The sequence below is a fragment of the Geotrypetes seraphini genome, chromosome 16 (genome assembly GCF_902459505.1).
Source record: "Geotrypetes seraphini chromosome 16, aGeoSer1.1, whole genome shotgun sequence".
NCBI lineage: Eukaryota > Metazoa > Chordata > Amphibia > Gymnophiona > Dermophiidae > Geotrypetes > Geotrypetes seraphini.
The window spans coordinates 12,664,483-12,683,784 of NC_047099.1; the positions used below are offsets into that span (position 1 = coordinate 12,664,483).

Here is a 19,302-nt window from a genome sequence, read left to right on the forward strand (position 1 = left end):
AATGTTTTCAAAAACGTAATGGGATCTAAGATTGTTGAGTGTAAAGGAGTTTGGACAAGCTTCTAGAGGAAAACTGCATAAACATTTACTAGCCAAGGGGCCTTGGGTAGGCTACTATGCATGGTTGGGAGTGATTTGCAAAAAATAGATTTGCTGTCTGAGATCTGTGGGCATGGCAGAGACAGGATTATGGGGATTTCTCCAGCTTTAAATGACACAGTATGACATACCTTGGCTTTGTATGACCTACAGTATGTTCATGATATAACCAGTTATATGGGTGAATTGGATGAATCTCTGCCAGTGTCTTTCAAGTAGCCCCACAATTTTCATGCACTCAGTGGTATGAAACACTTTGTACATGTATTAAGGTAAAAGGGTGACGGGTCAAAAGCGTGCGAGGACAAAGGCGCGCTGACAACCGAGCACGGACAACTGAGCACAGGGCTTAATCGCGCCGAAGAAAACCTTCGGCGCGATGAAGTCCTGCGCTCAGTTGTCTGCGCTCGGTTCTCGGCGCGCCTTTGTCCTCGTGCGCTTTAGACTATGAACCAGGTAGAAGGAGGACACTCTGGGGCTGATTCTATAAAAGATGACTAACTTAGTTGGCAAAATACCCTTAACAGGCTCCATGATTGCTAAAAAATAATTGGGCAACAGGCACCTATCCAATTCTATAAAAGACCTCTAATGTAGACACCATTTATAGCACCTGGCTTAATTGAATTTATAGCACCTGCCCTAATTGCAGCTGTCTAGCAACACCTAAGTTTAGGATCTGCGCCTTTTATTTTCTATTTAGCTTAATCGGTGTGGTAATTGACCACATTGTTTTTCAGCCAATCAATAAAACAAGATTAATTAAACAATTTAAGAGTTCTGCAAGTGATGCCTAAGTGGAAGCGCCCTTCCATGCCTAATGATGCCTATCTCAAACAGTAGGCATGGTTATTGGCGGAGAATAGGCATGGTTGACTTAGGCATCATTAAGCATCTTACATAGGCGCCGACAAATTAGGCAAATGAAAATCTGGCCTAATGGAGCAGTGCCAAGTCTAGGACACCTAATGCAGGCTAACTTTGCTAATCGGTGCCAGTTAGAGATTAATTAACGCCAATGAAAGCCAATAAGGGTTGGATTCTATAAATGACGCTTAATGATGCCTACATTATAGACATGGTTGTCAATCACCTGCTTGGCACCATTTATAGAATCACGCCTTGTGGAGCCTAAGCAGTTATATATGTGCAACTTTTCTATAAGCTAAGTGTATGCAAATTCTATGTGAGGGCGAGTTAGGGACAAGCCTAGGAACTGGCGCAAGGTTATGGAATACTAGGAATTGTGTGTCTAGCAACAGTTAGATACAAGTACTTACAGCAGCTTTTGAAAGAGCCGTGAAACTGCAGCCTTACACTAGTGTTCAATAATGGCAGTTTCATGCAGAACTGATTGTTCTAATACTATTTATCAGGCCTATTGTGGCAATTCTTGGATGTGAAGGAGAAGTAAAGCTTTCCTACAGAGAATGGCTAACATCACAGCCCTGGTGGTTTGGTGACACAGTAATTGGAGGCTAATTAGAATTTTTAATTAGGTTCTACATCATGGTTATGAAATAATCAACTCTGGTGCTGATTTCCTAAAAATAGCAGTACTGGTTAGTGACAATAGAGTCTAGGTTGACATGTTGGCGTGCCTAGTGGAAAATCATGTAACCCTGCTCCTGAAAAATGCACATTGGTTACCTATCACCCACTAGATTACATTTAAATTACTTTTTCTTAACTTTAAGATGAAAACAGTACATTTGCCTGCTTTCATTCATAGATTGTCAGTTCTGCCCACAACTTCTAGAGTACTCTGATCATCACAGCAAAATCTTCTTGCAATTCCCTCTGTTCACCAGTTAGTCTATGATACAACTCGCAAAACAATTTTCTCAGTCGTAGTTCCCACACTATGGAACTCCCTCCCTTCAAATATGAGACAACAAACTAATATTGCCAAATTCAAAGCATACCTTATAACCATTATTTTTAAAGATGCCTTTGGGGTATAGGCCTGGATCCTCATTTCAGTTTAATTGCGCTCCCTTTGGTTTCTCCCTCCCCCTTGATTTTGTTATTTTATGATATGATGTAACCATGCTGTCTTCCTTTTGTATCCTAGGCAGTTTCCTTCATTGTTTGTATTGAAAACAGTCTCCTACATTATTTTAATTGTTTATGTCAAGCCTCCCTGTTTTAAATTACTTTTAGTTATGCTTTATGTAAAGCGCTATATCAAACCAAAATAAACTTGAATCTATGAATCCCAATCTTTTTCCAGACCTTGTGAAAGTCTACTCTTTCTCACAGCATCTACGAAGGCCTCTTTCACCTGCTTGTTCCTTAAAGTATAAATAAATGGGTTCAACAGGGGCGTCACCACTGAGGTGAGTAATGCCATGGTTTTGTTTAAGTTAAAGGAGTCAGTCTTGGCCGGTTTGGCATACAGAAAAAGTGCCGTCCCATATGCAATGGTGACAACAGTGATATGGGAGGTACAGGTAGAGAAAGCCTTCTGCCTGCCTTCGGCAGAAGATATTGCAAGAATACTAGATATGATATATACATAAGATACCACTATCAGTAGAAAAGAGCTGATTAATACAACAGATGCAGTAACAAATACCATCAGATCAAGAAGTGTAGTATCTGTGCAGGAGAGATGAATTAGGGAAGCAGCATCACAGAAAAAATGATTGATGGTGTTGGACCTGCAGAAGGACAGCCTAAGTATCATAAAATATGGTGAGAATACAGAAACAAAACCCCCTACCCAAGCAACCAGAGCTAGTCCGAGACAGACACGACTACTCATGATGACTGCATAGCGCAGCGGGTTGCAAATGGCCACATAACGATCAAAGGACATGACTGGCAGAAGAATATACTCTGTGGTCCCTAAAAAAAAGTAGAAAAAGCACTGCAACCTGCATCCAGTGATGGAGATGCTGTTGTCCAGAAGAAAGCTGGAGAGTAGCTTGGGTACGATAGTGGAGGTGAACCAGATCCCAAGGAATGAAAGGTTGCAGAGGAAGAAGTACATGGGAGAATGGAGGCGGTGATCTATCCAGACCAAGACGATGATGATGAGGTTGGATGCGACTGTGGAGACATACATCAGCACCAGGAGAAGGGAGATCATGATTCCAGATCCCCTTGTGATATGGAAACCTGTGAAGATAAATTCTGTGACGAAAATCTGGGTCCAATTCTCCATCTGTCTAGTAGGAGTTACTGCTGAAGGAAGACACTAATTAATGCTGATTTTGCCATGCAGAACTGGAGCATTACCACAATATTCTATATATGGTCCTTAAAACTGGCTAAACGCTAGCACATGCATGTTATCCTATGGATGCATTAGCGGTTAGCACATGCGTTGATTTAGTGCATGCTAAATCTGTACTAAAATGCTTAGCGGGCCTTTGTAAAAGATGGCCTTAGTTATTTCTGCTTGCATAAATGTTTAACATACATATATCCAGATAGACTAGAATTCTATAAAACAAAGTAGGAACCTATACATTTAAATCCTCCAAGGTACCCCGATATAGAATTTCCCTGCTGGACAATTTTATACGTTGGGTGCCAAGAACACATGTAAATGACATAGATGCACACGTGTAGATAAATGCCAATATTCCAGATATCTGATATTCTGTAATGCGATGGCATATACTTTGAAGGTAGGCATACACAAGAGTGGAGTCTGGTTGATCCTGGTCAGGGCATTGAGTTATATGTATAAATTATGAACTGCTGTAATAGATGACTGGTTTTATGGTGGCAATCTGGGTATGAGAATTTTCATTAGCTCTATGAGGGGCCACTGAAAAGTTTTCTGCCTAACCAACAAAGCTGAGAATGTCTCCATCATTGCCTATACATTTTTGGCCTGATTCTCTAAATGTGTATCCAAATTGCAGGTGGCGGTAGCAGCCAATCAGGATAAATGTTTAAAAAAAATTGTGTGAGGACGGACATTGTATGCACCTGTAACGCATTTACAGAGACAAGTAAGCATGCTTAAGCACACTCAAGGCAGAGTGTAGGCATGGTTTCGCCTAGAAGTGGCCTTGGATTTGTTTAAGCATTCCTACACATCTCTGTAGGTATGAAACAGATGCATTAGATGTAGGCCTGTAAAATGGCCTACATTCATTAGGTGTCTGCTCAACAATTCTGTAAAGGACGCTGATGAGTGATTGACATGCGATCGGCGGCTGCTTCTTAGGTGGCCACCGATATCGGTGTCCTTTACAGAATCAGGCCCTTAGTCCAGCCTAATGTAGGCGCCGTTTATAGTACTTGTCCCTAATTGGCTAAGTCTAATAACAGTATACAACTGACTTTATTCTCTAAATTGTGCATGCAAATTAGCACACTAAGCCTAAATTTGAGCACACAAGTTTATAAAATACAGAAGATAGGGCAGGTTTATGCCTGCAAATGCCAGTATTTACACCTGTAAATTGCAAATAGGGCTTAAAAATTAAGGGTTCAAACATTATAGCTAGGTCCATACTTTTCTGAACACTAATGACTTTTGGGGGTCTCCCTTCCTTCCCCTGTCTGTGTCATGCATTAATTATAGTATATGAGAAACCTATTCTCTTGACTCTATTATTATTTCACTATTGCATGTAGGAACCCTTGTTGCCTCCAACATATCCCGTCCTTTCTAACTTTGATCACGTTGGTCAACTCTCTCTGAGATGTAGATTGTAAACACAGTGAGAAAATGTGGATTCATTTATACTCAATGCACAAAGAGTACAAATTCAAGTCAATATAGCAGTAACACGATTAAGTAAATGTCTTATTTGCCTATGATAAATATGACATTGAGGGATATGTTAATCTAATCAATAATCAAAAGTATAATAGGACAATTAGAATTTCTGTATAATATTAACATTTTTTTTAATAGATCTTCAGATAGTTGTCAGAGTATATAACTTTGTGATCTTCCTGCTTACATCCTCATTAATCCATTTTATATACAGTATGTATAAATGCATATGTATTCTTCCATCTTCTTATTAATATATTTAACAAATAAACTTATCTTTTTATGATTCATTGATCAGTAATCACCTCTTCTGACATGAATTCACATTTCCCTCTCTTCTTCAGGGTTGAGGTATCACATTGCAACAGTACAGCACTGCTTTCCAAGATACATATTCATCAACATGCCATGAGGCCTTGTTGCAAAGAGTTGAACAGCTTCGCAGGCTTTATCCTTTCTTTTAAATATCGTGACTATCTCAAGAAGACATTGAGGTTCTGATTCAATCCAAAATAGCATGAAGCCTAATCAAACAGTACAAGATCAAACTCAAGGAAAAAAGAAAAGCTTACTATTCCAAACTAGTGGGCTTGGAGTCTCTAGACTCTAAAAAACTATTCAATCTAGTAAAAAACCTCACTGACACCAAACCTTACCTAGCAGCTCAAGGAAAACATCCACCAACAGCCACCCAACTCACAGACTACTTCAAAAACAAGATTACAACGATCAGGACTACCTTCAACAACACACGCACCCACCTCGACGAGATAATAACAAACCCCCCAATAGGAGAAGCTACTGCAGCAGACAGGATCTGGATAGACTTCCCAGCAGTCCACTGGACTGACATGAATCGACGCTACAAAAAAATATAGCCAGGCCTCATATGACCTGAAAAACTGACCCACCTATCTGATAACAAATGCCACCCCCAAATTTAGAGCTAGCCTCATGCAATGGATCCAAATTACACTCACAGAAGGTCAATTTCCACAGCACTCAGGAGAAATCATAATCACCTCAATAGTGAAAGATCACAAAGGTCTAATAGATAACCCCGCCAACTATAGACCCATCGCTTCAATACCAATTTACGTCAAACTAATAGAAGGACTAGTTGCACAATACCTCACTAACTACCTGGAAAACCACAATATTCTTCAACCCTCTCAATCAGGGTTCAGATCCAATCACAGCACGGAGACTCTACTAGTAACCCTACTAGATACGGCCCGACAGCACCTCAGCAAAGGCAGAAGAATGCTGATAATTCAACTTGATCTCTCTGCAGCATTAGATATGGTTGACCACACCATTCTACTACAGATACTTGAAACCATAGGGATCTCAGGAAGGATATACAACTGGTTCCAATGATTCCTTAAATCTAGAACATTTAGAGTAAAGTCACATGATCTTAAATGAGAACCTGGTCCAATCCCTGTGGAGTTCCTCAAGGCTCATCTACCCTCTTCAACCTCTTTATATCCTCCCTTGGTTCTACCCTAGATAACATAAATGTAACTTCATTTAGCTATGCAGATGACATCACCATACTCCTACCCTTCGATCCTCCTGACCCCACTTCAACTAAAAAAATTGGAAAAAACTCTACAAGCAGTGGAAAAATGGATGGTAGACCACAAATTGAAGCTCAACACAGACAAAACAAAATTTCTACTACTCAAAAAGGACAAAACCCCTTCCATCACAGAACTAGAACTTAACACCACCAAATACCCTATACAGTCTGCCCTAAAACTCCTAGGAGTAACGATAGATAGATGCTGCACAATGCAGGTCCAAATCAACAAGTCCACCCAGAAAGCATTTCTAACCATGTGCAACTTACGAAAAATTAGAAAATTCTTCGACACAGAGCAATATAGACTCATAGTCCAATCCCTAGTCCTAGGTCTATTGGACTACTGCAACATCCTCTATCTACCATGCCCTACAACCATGATAAAACAACTACAGACAGTCCAAAACACCGCACTCAGATTTATCTACTCGCTTAAAAAAATTGACCACATCACCACAGCCTACCTAGACTCACACTGGTTACCAATACAAGCACAAATTCAATTCAAATTATACTGTCTATTATTCAAAGCAATAAACGGCACAGCCCCCATATACCTAAACAACCGCCTGAATCTAAACCTCACTACTAGACAAAGAAGAACCCAGACCCCTTTACCTACCTCCCACTCAAAGGCACCCAGCGCAAGAAGATGTTCGACAGCCTACTTGCAATGCAAGCAGCAAAGCTTGACCATACCATCTCTAACTTGCTGATATCTATGAGCGACCTCAAATCCTTTCAAAAAGAAATCAAAACCTTGCTATTCAAAAAATCCATCCAGACGTCTTAACTCTAACCCTGGTTTTTCCCTCCATGCTCCCCCCCCCCCACAACCTCTCCTCATCTCCAGTTATTCCTTCTCTTCAAAGCCCAAGCACGTCTACTGCTTCCCTAATTGTATACTTACTAGAATTGCACTATCTCCTATTTGTACAGCACCCCAAACTGTAAATCTACTGGAATAGCCCAGTCATCTTTTCTACATCCTAAACCCTAATTGTAATTCTCCAATCTTCTTGTAATCTCCAATCTTCTTGTAATACTCCTGGAAATGTCCAGCTGTTTCTTTTGTAATCCGCCCAGAACTGCAAGGTACAGGCGGAATAGAAGTCATTAATGTAATGTAATGTAATGATTCTAAAAACAGTGCCTGAAGTTAGCACCCTACTGCTGCCTAACTTAATTGGTTTTAATTGGTAACTTAATTGGTTTTAATTGGTACATTAATTGGCTACGCTGATTAAAAACTAAAAACATAAGAATAGCCTTACTGGGTCCATCAAGCCCAGTAGCCCGTTCTCACGGTGGCCAATCAAGATCACTAGTACCTGGCCAAAACCCAAGGTATAGCAATATTCCATTCTACCGATACAGGGCAAGCAGTGGCTTCCCCCGTGTCTTTCTCAATAACAGACTATGGACTTTTCCTCCAGGAACTTGTCCAAACCTTTTTTTAAATCAGATACATTAACTGCTCTTACCACATCCTCTGGCAACGTATTCTAGAGCTTAACTATTCTCTGAGTGAAAAAATATTTCCTCCTGTTGGGTTTAAAAGTATTTCCCTGTAACTTCATCGAGTGTCCCCTAGTCTTTGCAATTTTTGATGGAGTGAAAAATCGATTCACTTGTACCCGTTCTATTCCACTCAGGATTTTGTAGACTTCAGTCATATTTCCCCTCAGTCATCTGTCTCTTTTCCAAGCTGAAGAGCCCTAACTATTTTAGTCTTTTCTCATACGAGAGGAGTTTCATCCCCTTTACCAGCTGGGCGAAATAGAAAGCCGCCAAACTCTGCATATAAGGTGAGATGGAAGGAGGGAGCTGGCTGAACGCTACGATCGGGCGGGTGGGGGCTGCTGGACCGCGCGATCCTTGATTGCCTCACTGCGGAGACAAGACCATTCACCGCTCTACGAGGCAGTGAATGGCCTTGTCCCCGTCCCCGCAGCGACTACTATTTTTTTCCCCTGTTTCGGCGGCTTTCCCGCAGCTACTCGCAGCTAGCCACAGGTAACAACCACCGTGTCATTCTCTAGTAGAAATCTCTATCGTGGCTATGTAAAAGCCTGTATAAGTCTTTAAGAAATGAATGATTCTATGCAGGCAAACAACATAGAAGTTCATGCATATTTTTGGAGATTTTAATAAATATTACTTAAAAAAAAACCTTTAGAGATCTTTTGAGTGGAACTTACCCTCTCTTTTTCTAAGGTGCGCTAATCGCTAACGCATGCATGTTAGTCTTCGGATGCATTAGCATTTAGCGTACGCTAATTCGATTAGCACACCTTAGTAAAAGAGGGGGTTAAACTAGCAACAGAGAAATTAACACTAAATATTTCTAAAAGATAAAGGTCAACTCAGTCAGAAAATTCAGCATATACAGTAGAGCAAATCACTTAAACATATAATCCCAAAACAAATCCTCTAATTTTAACATATATTAACATTTGAATCCAAACCCACATCCTTTCACAGGAAAAAAAAAAGCCAATTACTTCCACAGCCTTTCTATAGAGGGAATCATTGATTTACCCATTTCTTAAAAATAAAATATAAAGCATATAGATCATTAGCATATCAAGTGATTCCGGTAAGTGAATTTAATCATCAGTCCAATATCTGACTAGTGGTACTCCACTGGACTAATGTATTGTAACTGAACACCTTGAAGTTTGTTATATTTTTCTGTTCTTGTATTTCAAAAATTACAATAAAAACTTTGAACAACAAAAAAATAAAAATAAAATAAAATATACTAGATTTGAGATTAGCAATACTGTATGAATTAGCATGGAAATCTATTTCAGTTCATGCTTTTCTAAGATCTGTTCTACGTGTTCACATCAGAATTACCAGAGGTCAATTTACCATGGAGAAGGAAGGATAGTCTCTCCGTTATGATTTCTGTATCTATGTTTGAATGCTTGACATGTATAAGGCACCAGAGTTCAAATCCAGAATAGCATAAGCAGCTGTTCCTTAACTCTATATGACAGAATTGATCTTAGGGGCCTTGTGTTTCAAAGCAACTAGGCTAGAGCTTAAAACAGCCCAAAATCTCAGAGGAAAGCCTCCACATCCCTCCAATTACTGCCTTAGAAATCAGAAGGTCTAACTAAGAGAAATCCTCCGGGGTGTGACTTGTGTAAATCCTGCAAGGACTTTGCATTAACTTCAGCAATGGAAATCTGTGGGGTTTTTTTCTTTTTTTACATAGATATTATTTTACAATCAATAATTTAGCAACGGCAAGGGCTAGAGAAGAAAAGCCAAGTGTGGATGATTCAGACTTTTTTTTTTCTTGCAGGAGTTTCCATTCCATATCAAAAATAGATCTTTAAATCCCAATCCCAAATGGAAATAATGATAATAATAATAATAAAGCATATAGATCCAAATGTTATTATTTGGCTGTAATGTTATCACTATTGATGTTCAGCCTGGTAGTCACCAATGAGAAGAAATTTGCAGATGTCATTGGAGATGGCCTCCTGTAGTCCAGTAACCACCAGAGAATGAGAGCACAAGCAGAGCTGCTCACATATAAAGCAAGGATTCTGGACTTCAGGAGGTTCCTCACAGTGCTTAAGGTTCTGGAGATGCTTTGAGTTGTGGAAGTGGTTATATCTGAATGGATCTCTTCATTACCATTTCCAAATAACATTTCCAAATAACTTGAATGCTGGAGTCAATGAGCCATTGGCCTTTTTCTGATCCAGAATTGTACTGTCTTCTGTTCTTTTAATAAATATGAAGTGGAAGAACTGTTATTAAGAATTTAAGAAATTCCATACATGCCCCTTCCCTTCTTCAAAAGTAGACTGAAAACTCACCTTTTTGAGACAGCCTTCAACTCATAACCCTACTCTCCTCTGCCCTCTGCATTCCACACTAGCCAGCAATTTAACCATCCCCTCTAACTGTAATCTCTATCCTGGCATACTGTTTGTCTGTCTTGATTGTTTAGATTGTAAGCTCACTTGTGCAGGGACTGTCTCATTTGTGACTCAGTAAAGCGCTGTGTAGGTCTGGTAGAGCTCTAGAAATAATTAATAGTAGTAGTAGTAGTGAGACCAAAGGACCATCAAGTTAAGCATCCTTTTTTTTTGTACATAAAAAATGTCTTTTAGTTCCCATCCCATCCACCCATTAATGCCAGTTTCTCTACTCCCTAGCCCCATGGCAAAACCTCTCCATACCATGCCAGGCCCCTCCATATCTAAGTAAGCACCCCCAGGCCTACCTGAATATCTGGTGGTCCAGTGGGGAATCATTGAATGCAAGAACATGGCTCCCTTACTCCTGCCTGTAAGATGGCTGCCATGACCTTTTATGGCAACTCACAGTACTATATGAAATACCACAAGATTCTGCAAAAGGTTGCCCTTAGGTATCCTTGTTGCCATATAGTCTCCTTCTGTTCTTCCTTAATCCAGAGGTTTTGTGAAGGGGGTTCCAAGTGTTTTAGGGTGAAATTACTTTGGTGGACCCTCTCCTGGCTGGGGTACTTTCAAGGACCCTTCTTTCCTTCACCGCTCGGAGCCCCTTTTAAAAAAAGTCCACAAGAAGAGGGGATTTCAAACTTCTGAGTTTGTAGCATTAGTTTTGGGCAAAGCAAAATTAAAAAAAGAAAAAAAAAAAATCAGAAGACTACAATGATTCCAGAGAAAGTCCCAAAAGCACAAGATGGCAGGAGGCAGAGCAGATCGGCAGCCAACTGCAGACGGGCAGAAGTCCTCGGCATCTCCAGCGAGATCCAAGTTTAAAAAAAGCAGCCAAGTGGTGAGCCACTGCCCTTGCAGCCCTCCCCCACCTCTGATCCCCGCTCCTAAACCGCATCCAATAATCGTGGTTTTGTGAAGTCCGCGGGTGCTCCTGGAACACAACCTCCGTGAACTTCGGGGGTATACTGTAATATAATTGAAATAAAGAGATGAAACTAGCCCCCTCTTTTACTAAGATGCACTAACTGATTAGCCTGCGCAAAACGCTAACATGTCTATTATATTCTACGGATGCATTAGCATGCGCTAAATCGATTAGCGTGTACTAAATCAGTTTGCGTGCGCTAAATGGTTAGCACACCTTAGAAAAGGAGGGGGTAAGAGTCTCATTTACTAAGCTGCATAAAAATAATCTGTCCTACAGCCTATTATTGATGAGTGTTAAGGACCAATTTTGATTCAAGTTACATTGCAACAAATGTATTTTGTTTTCTAAAGTGCATCAATGTTGTTATCATGTTATCTGACCGCTAGATGGCATTATTACTCACTGCATTAAAATGCAAGATGTGTGCAGAAGTTCTACAAGCTGGCATCATCATATCCATAAAAAAAATATAACGATCATAGAAGCTACAAGATGGCCAGTTTGCTCTACATGTGCTAGAATCCACCAAGAGCTCAAGATGTGGTGAGAGTGGTTAATGTAACTGGTTTAAAAAAGAAAGTTTCAACAAGTTCCTGGAGGAAAAGTACATAGTCTGCTGTTGAGACAGACACGGGTACTGCCTAGCAATGGAAATTGTCTAAGTGGTTTTTATATTCAAGTAGTCCAGCATTTTTCACTATTTGGCCCAGTGGGCTCACAACCTATCTAATGTACCTGGGGTTACAGAGGATTAAATGACTTGCCCGGGATCACAGGGAACAGTGCTGGATTTGAACCCACAAGCCCTGGGTGCACAGATGGATCAGGAACTGGCTGGCGGACAGGAAACAGAGGGTAGGAGTTAAAGGACACTACTCTGACTGGAAAGGGGTCACAAGTGGTGACCCACAGGGGTCAGTGTCGGGACCGCTGCTGTTCAATATATTCATAAATGACCTGGAAACAGGGACGAAGTGCGAAGTTATAAAATTTGCGGATGACACAAAACTCTCCAGTAGGGTCAGAACCGTTGAGGAATGCAAAGAACTACAAAGAGACCTGAACAAACTGAGTGAGTGGGCAAAAAGATGGCAGATGAGCTTCAGCGTAGAGAAATGTAAAGTCTTGCATATAGGGAAAGGGAACCCGATGTATAGCTATACGATGGGAGGGAGGGTACTGGGGGAAAGCAACCTAGGAAGAGACTTGGGGGTATTGGTGGATAAAACAATGAAGCCGGCGGCGCAATGTGCAGCGGCCTCAAAGAAAGCAAACAAAATGTTGGGCATTATCAAAAAGGGTATCACCACCAGAACGAAGAAGGTTATTCTACCACTGTATCGGGCGATGGTGCGCCCGCATCTGGAGCACTGCATCCAATACTGGTCACCTTACCTTAAGAAGGATATGGCGATACTCAAGAGGGTCCAGAGAAGAGCGACAAGGATGATAAAGGGCATGGAAAACCTTTCGTATGCTGAAAGGCTGGAGAAGTTGGGGCTCTTCACCCTGGAAAATTGGAGACTTAGAGGCGACATGATAGAGATTTATAAAATCATGAAAGGCATAGAGAAGGTGGAGAGGGACAGATTCTTCAGACTAGCGGGGACAACAAAAACATTGAAAGGAGACAGATTCAAAACGAATGTTAGGAAGTTCTTCTTTACTCAGAGGGTGGTGGACACTTGGAATGCGCTCCCAGAGGAGGTGATAGGACAGAGTACAATATTGGGTTTCAAAAGGGGATTGGATGACTTTCTGAAGGATAAGGGGATTGAAGGGTAACTATACAGGATAGTAAATGAATAGGGAATTAACGATTTGGGTGAACGATCACATGCAGGTCATGGACCTGAGGGGCTGCTGCGGGAGCGGGCTGCTGGGCACGTTGGACCCCTGGTCTGACCGGCAGAGGCAGTACTTATGTTCTTATCAACAGAGCTAGGTTGAACTACGGTGCATTTCGGAAAGAAATTAAAACAGCACTATTCAATAGATTTATCTCCTAATCAGCTACCATACGATTAACACCATGCTGATAACTTGAGAAATATGTGTATTGAACTAATTGTATTGTATTGTATTTTATTTTACTAATTGTATTCTGTAATTCACTGACTGTACTGTGGCATCCTCGCTATTTGTATTCTGTAATTTGCTGATTGTCCAGCTCTCTTCACTGTAAACCACGTAGAAGTCGTAAGATTGTGGCGGTATAGAAAAATTAAAGTTATTATTATTTATTATTATGATACAGTACTAGGCTTGATGGACCTTTGGTCTGTCCCAGTATGACAATTCTTATGTTCTTATGTACCGTTACTAAGGTGCCCTTGCACTATGTCTAGCACCAAATCTCATGGTCTACTCAAAGAGAAGGTCTACAGTAATGCCACTGATCAATGGAACTTGAAGTAGTGACTTCCATAAAGCAGTCATTTATTTCATGTAGAAATTTTACTTTTCAATAATGGACTGATGCCATATTCACGGGTCAGTTTCAGAAGAGGGAGGGAATAACTGAAATCTTGCTTAGATTTTACAATGCGAGATATAACTGTAACCAAATATAAACCCATCATTTGTTTGTTGCCAAATTTGTTAGCTTCTCTCATTTCTGTTAGCATTTCATTGTCGGTCTGTTCTCCTCCTTCATATAGGGGATTTCTATCCATAAAGAGTCCACAGTGCGTTTTGTTTCCTTTTACATGCTTCATCCTATTATTCTTTTAGAAAATTGGTGAAGACTTATCTTTTTGATAAATTTGTCATTTTTGTGACCTTAGAATTACATGGTTCTAACTGTACTGAAAGTCATTCTCCCAGTTAGAACCTTATAATCCCATGCCTAGGCTAATTTCTGTACATAGAACCATGTAATTTCTTATGAAATGAAGGAACAGTTAAGTTGCAATAAATCCTCGTGAGTGTTGTAACATCTACATGTCAGATAGAACCCGGAAGTCATCGGAGTAAAAAAATACTGACAATTGTCACTTAGAACCCTGTAATTCTAAGGTCATGATTTTGATACTTTTTTTTCCCATCGTTTGTATTTCTTCAGTATCTTTACTATTCACTGATTGTTCAGTTCTCTTTTTTGTGAACTGCCTAGAACTGTGTGGTGTGGCGGTATACAAAAATAAAGTTATTATTATTATTACAGGAGGCCTCTGACTTAGCTTGGTAGAAATCCGTAAAAATGTTATCACTGCACTGAATTTTACCATGTCTCTAGCCAGAATACAGTGTTGTAAATTCTCTGGTGCAGCAGGTCCTTATTCCTCAAACAAACCTTGCAAATACTTTACTATAAAGAAAACCTCTAGGCCACAAAACAGGTCTTTCCTGCTCCTTTGGTGGGTTTTTTTTTAATTTCAGGTCCACAACAGCATTTTATTCTATATCACTCATTCTTTGATATGATAAACAAGTGAAACAGGGCCTACCAAAAGTTTTCCTGTAGAAAGCGGCCAATATCATAGCACTGGTGGAATGCTGACACAATAATTGAAGGCTATTTAGAATTTTTAATTAGTTCCTATGCCTCGATTATTAAATAATCAGCTGTAGTGCTAATTTCCTAAAACTAAAATTACTGCTTGGTAACAATAGGTCACAGGTTGATGTGTTGGCATGCCTAGTGGAAAATCACCATTGCTCAGCTCACTGAAGCCTCAAGTGGTGGAGATGAATCATATCTTTTCCCAGCCCTTGTGAAAGTCTACACTTTCTCACAGCATCTACCAAGGCCTCTTTCACCTGCTTGTTCCTTAAAGTATAAATAAATGGGTTCAACAGGGGCGTCACCACTGTGATAAGTAAAGCCATGACTTTGTTTAAGTTAAACGAGTCAGAGTTGGCTGGTTTGGCATACAGGAAAATTGCCGTCCCATATGCAATGGTGACCACAGTGATATGGGAGCCACACGTAGAGAAGGCCTTCCGCCTGCCATCTGCAGAAGATATTGCAAGAATAGTAGATATGATATATATATAAGATATCGTTGTCAGCAGTAAAGAGCTGATTAACACAGCAGATGCAGAAACAAACACCACCAGATCAAGTAGTGCAGTATCTGTGCAGGAGAGATGAATTAGGGAAGCAGCATCACAGAAAAAGTGATTTATGGTGTTGAACCTGCAGAAGGTCAGTCTAAGTATCATGATAAATGGTGAGAACATAGAGAGGAAACCCCCTATCCAAGAAGTTAGCGCTAGTCCGAGGCAGACACGATTGTTCATGATGACTGCATAGCGCAGTGGGTTGCAAATGGCCACATAACGATCAAAGGACATGACTGGCAAAAGAATATACTCTGTGGTCCCCAGAAAAAAGTAGAAAAAGCACTGCAAGATGCATCCAGTGACTGAAATGCCATTGTCCATAAGAAAGCTGGAGAGTAGCTTGGGTACAATAGTGGAGGTGAACCAGATCCCATGGAATGAAAGGTTGCAGAGGAAGAAGTACATGGGAGAATGGAGGCGGTGATCTGTCCAGACCAAGATGATGATGATGAGGTTGGATGTGACTGTGGAGACATACATCAGCACTAGGAGTAGGGAGATCATGATTCCAAATTCCCATGTGATGTGGAAACCTGTGAAGATAAATTCCGTGACGAGAATCTGGGTCCAATTCTCCATCTGTCTTGTAGGAGTTACTGCTGAAGGAAGACACTAATTAATGCTAATTTTGCCATGCAGAAATGGAGCATTACCACAGTGTTATCCCCGGGATTCTATATATGGTCCCTAAAACTGACTGGCATAGATATTTGTGCTTATCAGGAAATGTTATCTATTTCAGTAGGAAAGAAAAGTGTTTTCAAAAAAAAAATTGTTTTATTTTTCAATAATTCTCTAAACTGTGAAACAGGAACTGAGGAAATCTGAGTGGTTATGGAGAAAATATAAGAATAATGAGTTTCAAGTTTATTTAGGTCTTGATATACCGCTTTTATAAACAAAGTGGTTTCCATTTTATACAAAATATTTAAAAGGTTTATAAAAACATAGGGGGGGCATAATACAACAGGAATTAAGGGGATCTTTAATGTAAAGCATGATGTCTGAGGTTTTTGAATAAAGAAAGCTAAGGGGGTAATAATAAAAAAAAAAGTCTAAAAAGTGTCCTAAATGGCTACTTGGACGATCAAAAAGCCTGATCGTCCATGTACCCATAACCAAAGCTGGTTTTTAGACGTATCTAAAACCAACTTAGGCCTTTCCCTTGCCTCTAAAAGCACAGAGAGAAAAGAGGTGTGTTTAGAGGAGGGGAAAAGGCGGGCAGTGGGCAGGAGGTGGGCCGACCTACACCTAACCGTACAACAGGTATAACCAATACAGTTTAGTCGGCACTTAGACCTTTTTCACTTAGATGAAATAAAACCAGGTCTAAGTGCTGAAAAACGGGCTGCTGAGCTGATGGCCGTTGGCGCCATCAGTTCAGCGGCCCGGCAACCTAACCAATTCTGATTGGCCCAGGCGCCTTAGGCCCCACCAGTAGGCAGGGATTTGGTACCGCTGGGCCAATCAGAATAGGCCCAGGAGCCTTAGGCCCCTCCTGTGTGCGGGGCCTTAGGCACATGGGCCCACCCCTTCAAACTAGGATGCCACACCTTCCTTGATGTCTTCATCACTTGAAAACCACTGTCCATGGAAAGATTTTTTCAAAACTCAGAACAAGAAATAATCTGAGGGAGCCAGGTCAGGACTATAGGGTGGGTGGTTCAGCTGCTAAAAAATACATTCTTGGATGGCAGCCTGTGATTGTCATGACATATGCACCAGCACATTGTCATGAAAAAGCAGTACACCTGCTGTGAATTTTCCTCATCTTTTCTCCTTGATTGACTCCCACAAAGTGATCATTGTGTTGGTGTAACTCTCCCCAGTTATGGTTGTTTTGTATGGCATGAACTCCTGAAGCAAAAGTCCTTCATCATCCCAGAAGACTGTTGCCATGATTTTGCCTGCATATTTTTCTATCTTAAATGTTTTTTTGGATGGAGGATGACTTGTGCTTCCTCTGCATTGACTCCATTTTGGACTCAGGATCTCTGTGATAAACCCAAGTCTCATCTCCAGTCAAGCAATGGAAAAAAAAATCACTTGGTCTTCGTGAAGCATCTCTAAGTTCTCCTGAAAGTACTGGATCCTCATGGCCTTTGACATTGTGTCAGCATTCTCGGAATAATTGGCATGCCCAACATTTCATGAATTATTTTCCAAACTGTATTTGCCAAGATGCCCATTTCTTCGGCTATTCAGGAAACCTTAATTCATCTGACTAACAAAATTAAATCCTCAACTTTTTCGCTTTCACCGACCGTCCAGTGTGAAGGTCATCTTCAATGAATTCTCTACCTCACTTAAACTGCCTGATACACAATTTTACTTTGCAGGATGATAGGGTAGACTCATCATAAACTGCAGTCATGCTAATGTGTGCATGTTATGCTAAGGATGCATTAGTGGTTAACGCATGCATTGATTTAGCGCATGCTAAACGCGCACTAAAACTAAAAGAGGGCCTAAGTATCTGGAGAACAAGTACATTTTCAGATGTCTCCTAAATAACTGGTAAGAGCAAGATGTCGCAATTAGAGAGACTTAATCCATATCCCAAGCTACTGCCTGGTATCTTTTAGATTTGCACTCTTTATCCAAAGGAAAGATAAATAATGTATGTGAGCGTCTGGAATTTTTATTATTAGTAAATGTGAATGAATCTAAAAGATAGGTGCCAAGCCAGTCAAGATCTTATAGCAGATACAATCGAACTTAAATAATAATAATAATAATAATAATAATAACAGCTTATATACCGCAATACCGTGAAGTTCTATGCGGTTTACAAAGATTAAGCAAAGGTACAAATTGATTGACTTTAAGAGGGGCGGAAGAAAGAGGGTTAATAGGACAGGAAATCCATTTTTGAGGAGAGAGTGATCAATAGAGGAGAGAGAGAAGAGAGGATCAGTTGTCTAGATACTTTAGGAACAGGCGTGTTTTCAGACGTTTCCTAAATTCCTCATAGCGGGTCCGCCCATCCCCCTTAATCTAAGGCCTGATTGGCCCAGCATTTTGTTGGCCTACATTGTAAGCATCTCTTCCTCTACTAGGGAGACGCATAGGGCCTTAGGCGAGCTTAGGCGTCTTGCGGGCCTCCCTAGGCTCCCGGAGGCGCCTTCAATATAGGCGGCCTGCCTGGGGAGCATTTTTTTAAAAAACGTGCATCCCGATTGGCTGATTAGACAGCTGTAGGACGCCTACAGCTGCCTAAAATCGGGACGCACTTTGGAGAATCAGGGCCTTAGTGCACCTTTGTAAAAGAGGGCCTATGTCTGTGTTTTTTTAAAGAATCAACAAAAAATTAAGGGCTCCTGTAACAAAGCTGCGCTAGAGGTCCGGCAAAGTAAATGTTTCAATGTTCACAGGAATTCTGTGAGCATCAGAGCATTGACCTCGCCGCCCTTCGATAGAAACCTCTACCGTGGCTTTGTAAAAGCCAGTGAAAGACCTTAAGAAAGAAATTATTCTATGAACTAAACTAAACTTTTTTTTTTTAATTTGAATTTAATACATTTACAATATCAAAAGATATCAAGGAAAAAAAGGTTTCCATAGAAAATTTTTCAATACTACAAAACAATACAAAATCAATCCTTTACAAGCCCACGAAAATGGGGAAACATATTGCTATTTACTAACTTAGTTTTAAAGGAAAACAAAGAAATGGGTTGTATTCCAATGAACCCAAATCATTCCCTACTAAATTAGGACATGGACATTCGTAACCTAATTTCTCTTTGAAGAATGAAAGAAAATAAATCTCACTTCTGTTCACGGGCTAATAAAAATTGTTGCAGTTGAATGGGATCCCAAAAGGCAAATTCAGTATCTTGAATCTTAACCAGACATTTACAAGGAAACTTTAAATAAAAAGATGCCTCAAGTGCCAATACTCTAGTTCTTAATTTCAGAA

General features: G+C 40.4%; 2 protein-coding genes across 2 annotated transcripts; both read right to left on the bottom strand.

Annotated features, from left to right (window-relative positions):
- Nucleotides 1-2,308: 2,308 nt before the first annotated feature.
- On the bottom strand, nucleotides 2,309-3,268 carry LOC117349634 (olfactory receptor 6M1-like). Its single transcript, XM_033923225.1, has one exon. The coding sequence runs from the start codon at nucleotides 3,266-3,268 to the stop codon at nucleotides 2,309-2,311; it is 960 nt and encodes a 319-aa protein (XP_033779116.1).
- An 11,710-nt stretch (nucleotides 3,269-14,978) lies between these two features.
- On the bottom strand, nucleotides 14,979-15,959 carry LOC117349635 (olfactory receptor 6M1-like). The gene has a single exon (XM_033923226.1). It carries the CDS (start codon nucleotides 15,957-15,959, stop codon nucleotides 14,979-14,981), a length of 981 nt encoding a protein of 326 aa, XP_033779117.1.
- Nucleotides 15,960-19,302: the final 3,343 nt, after the last annotated feature.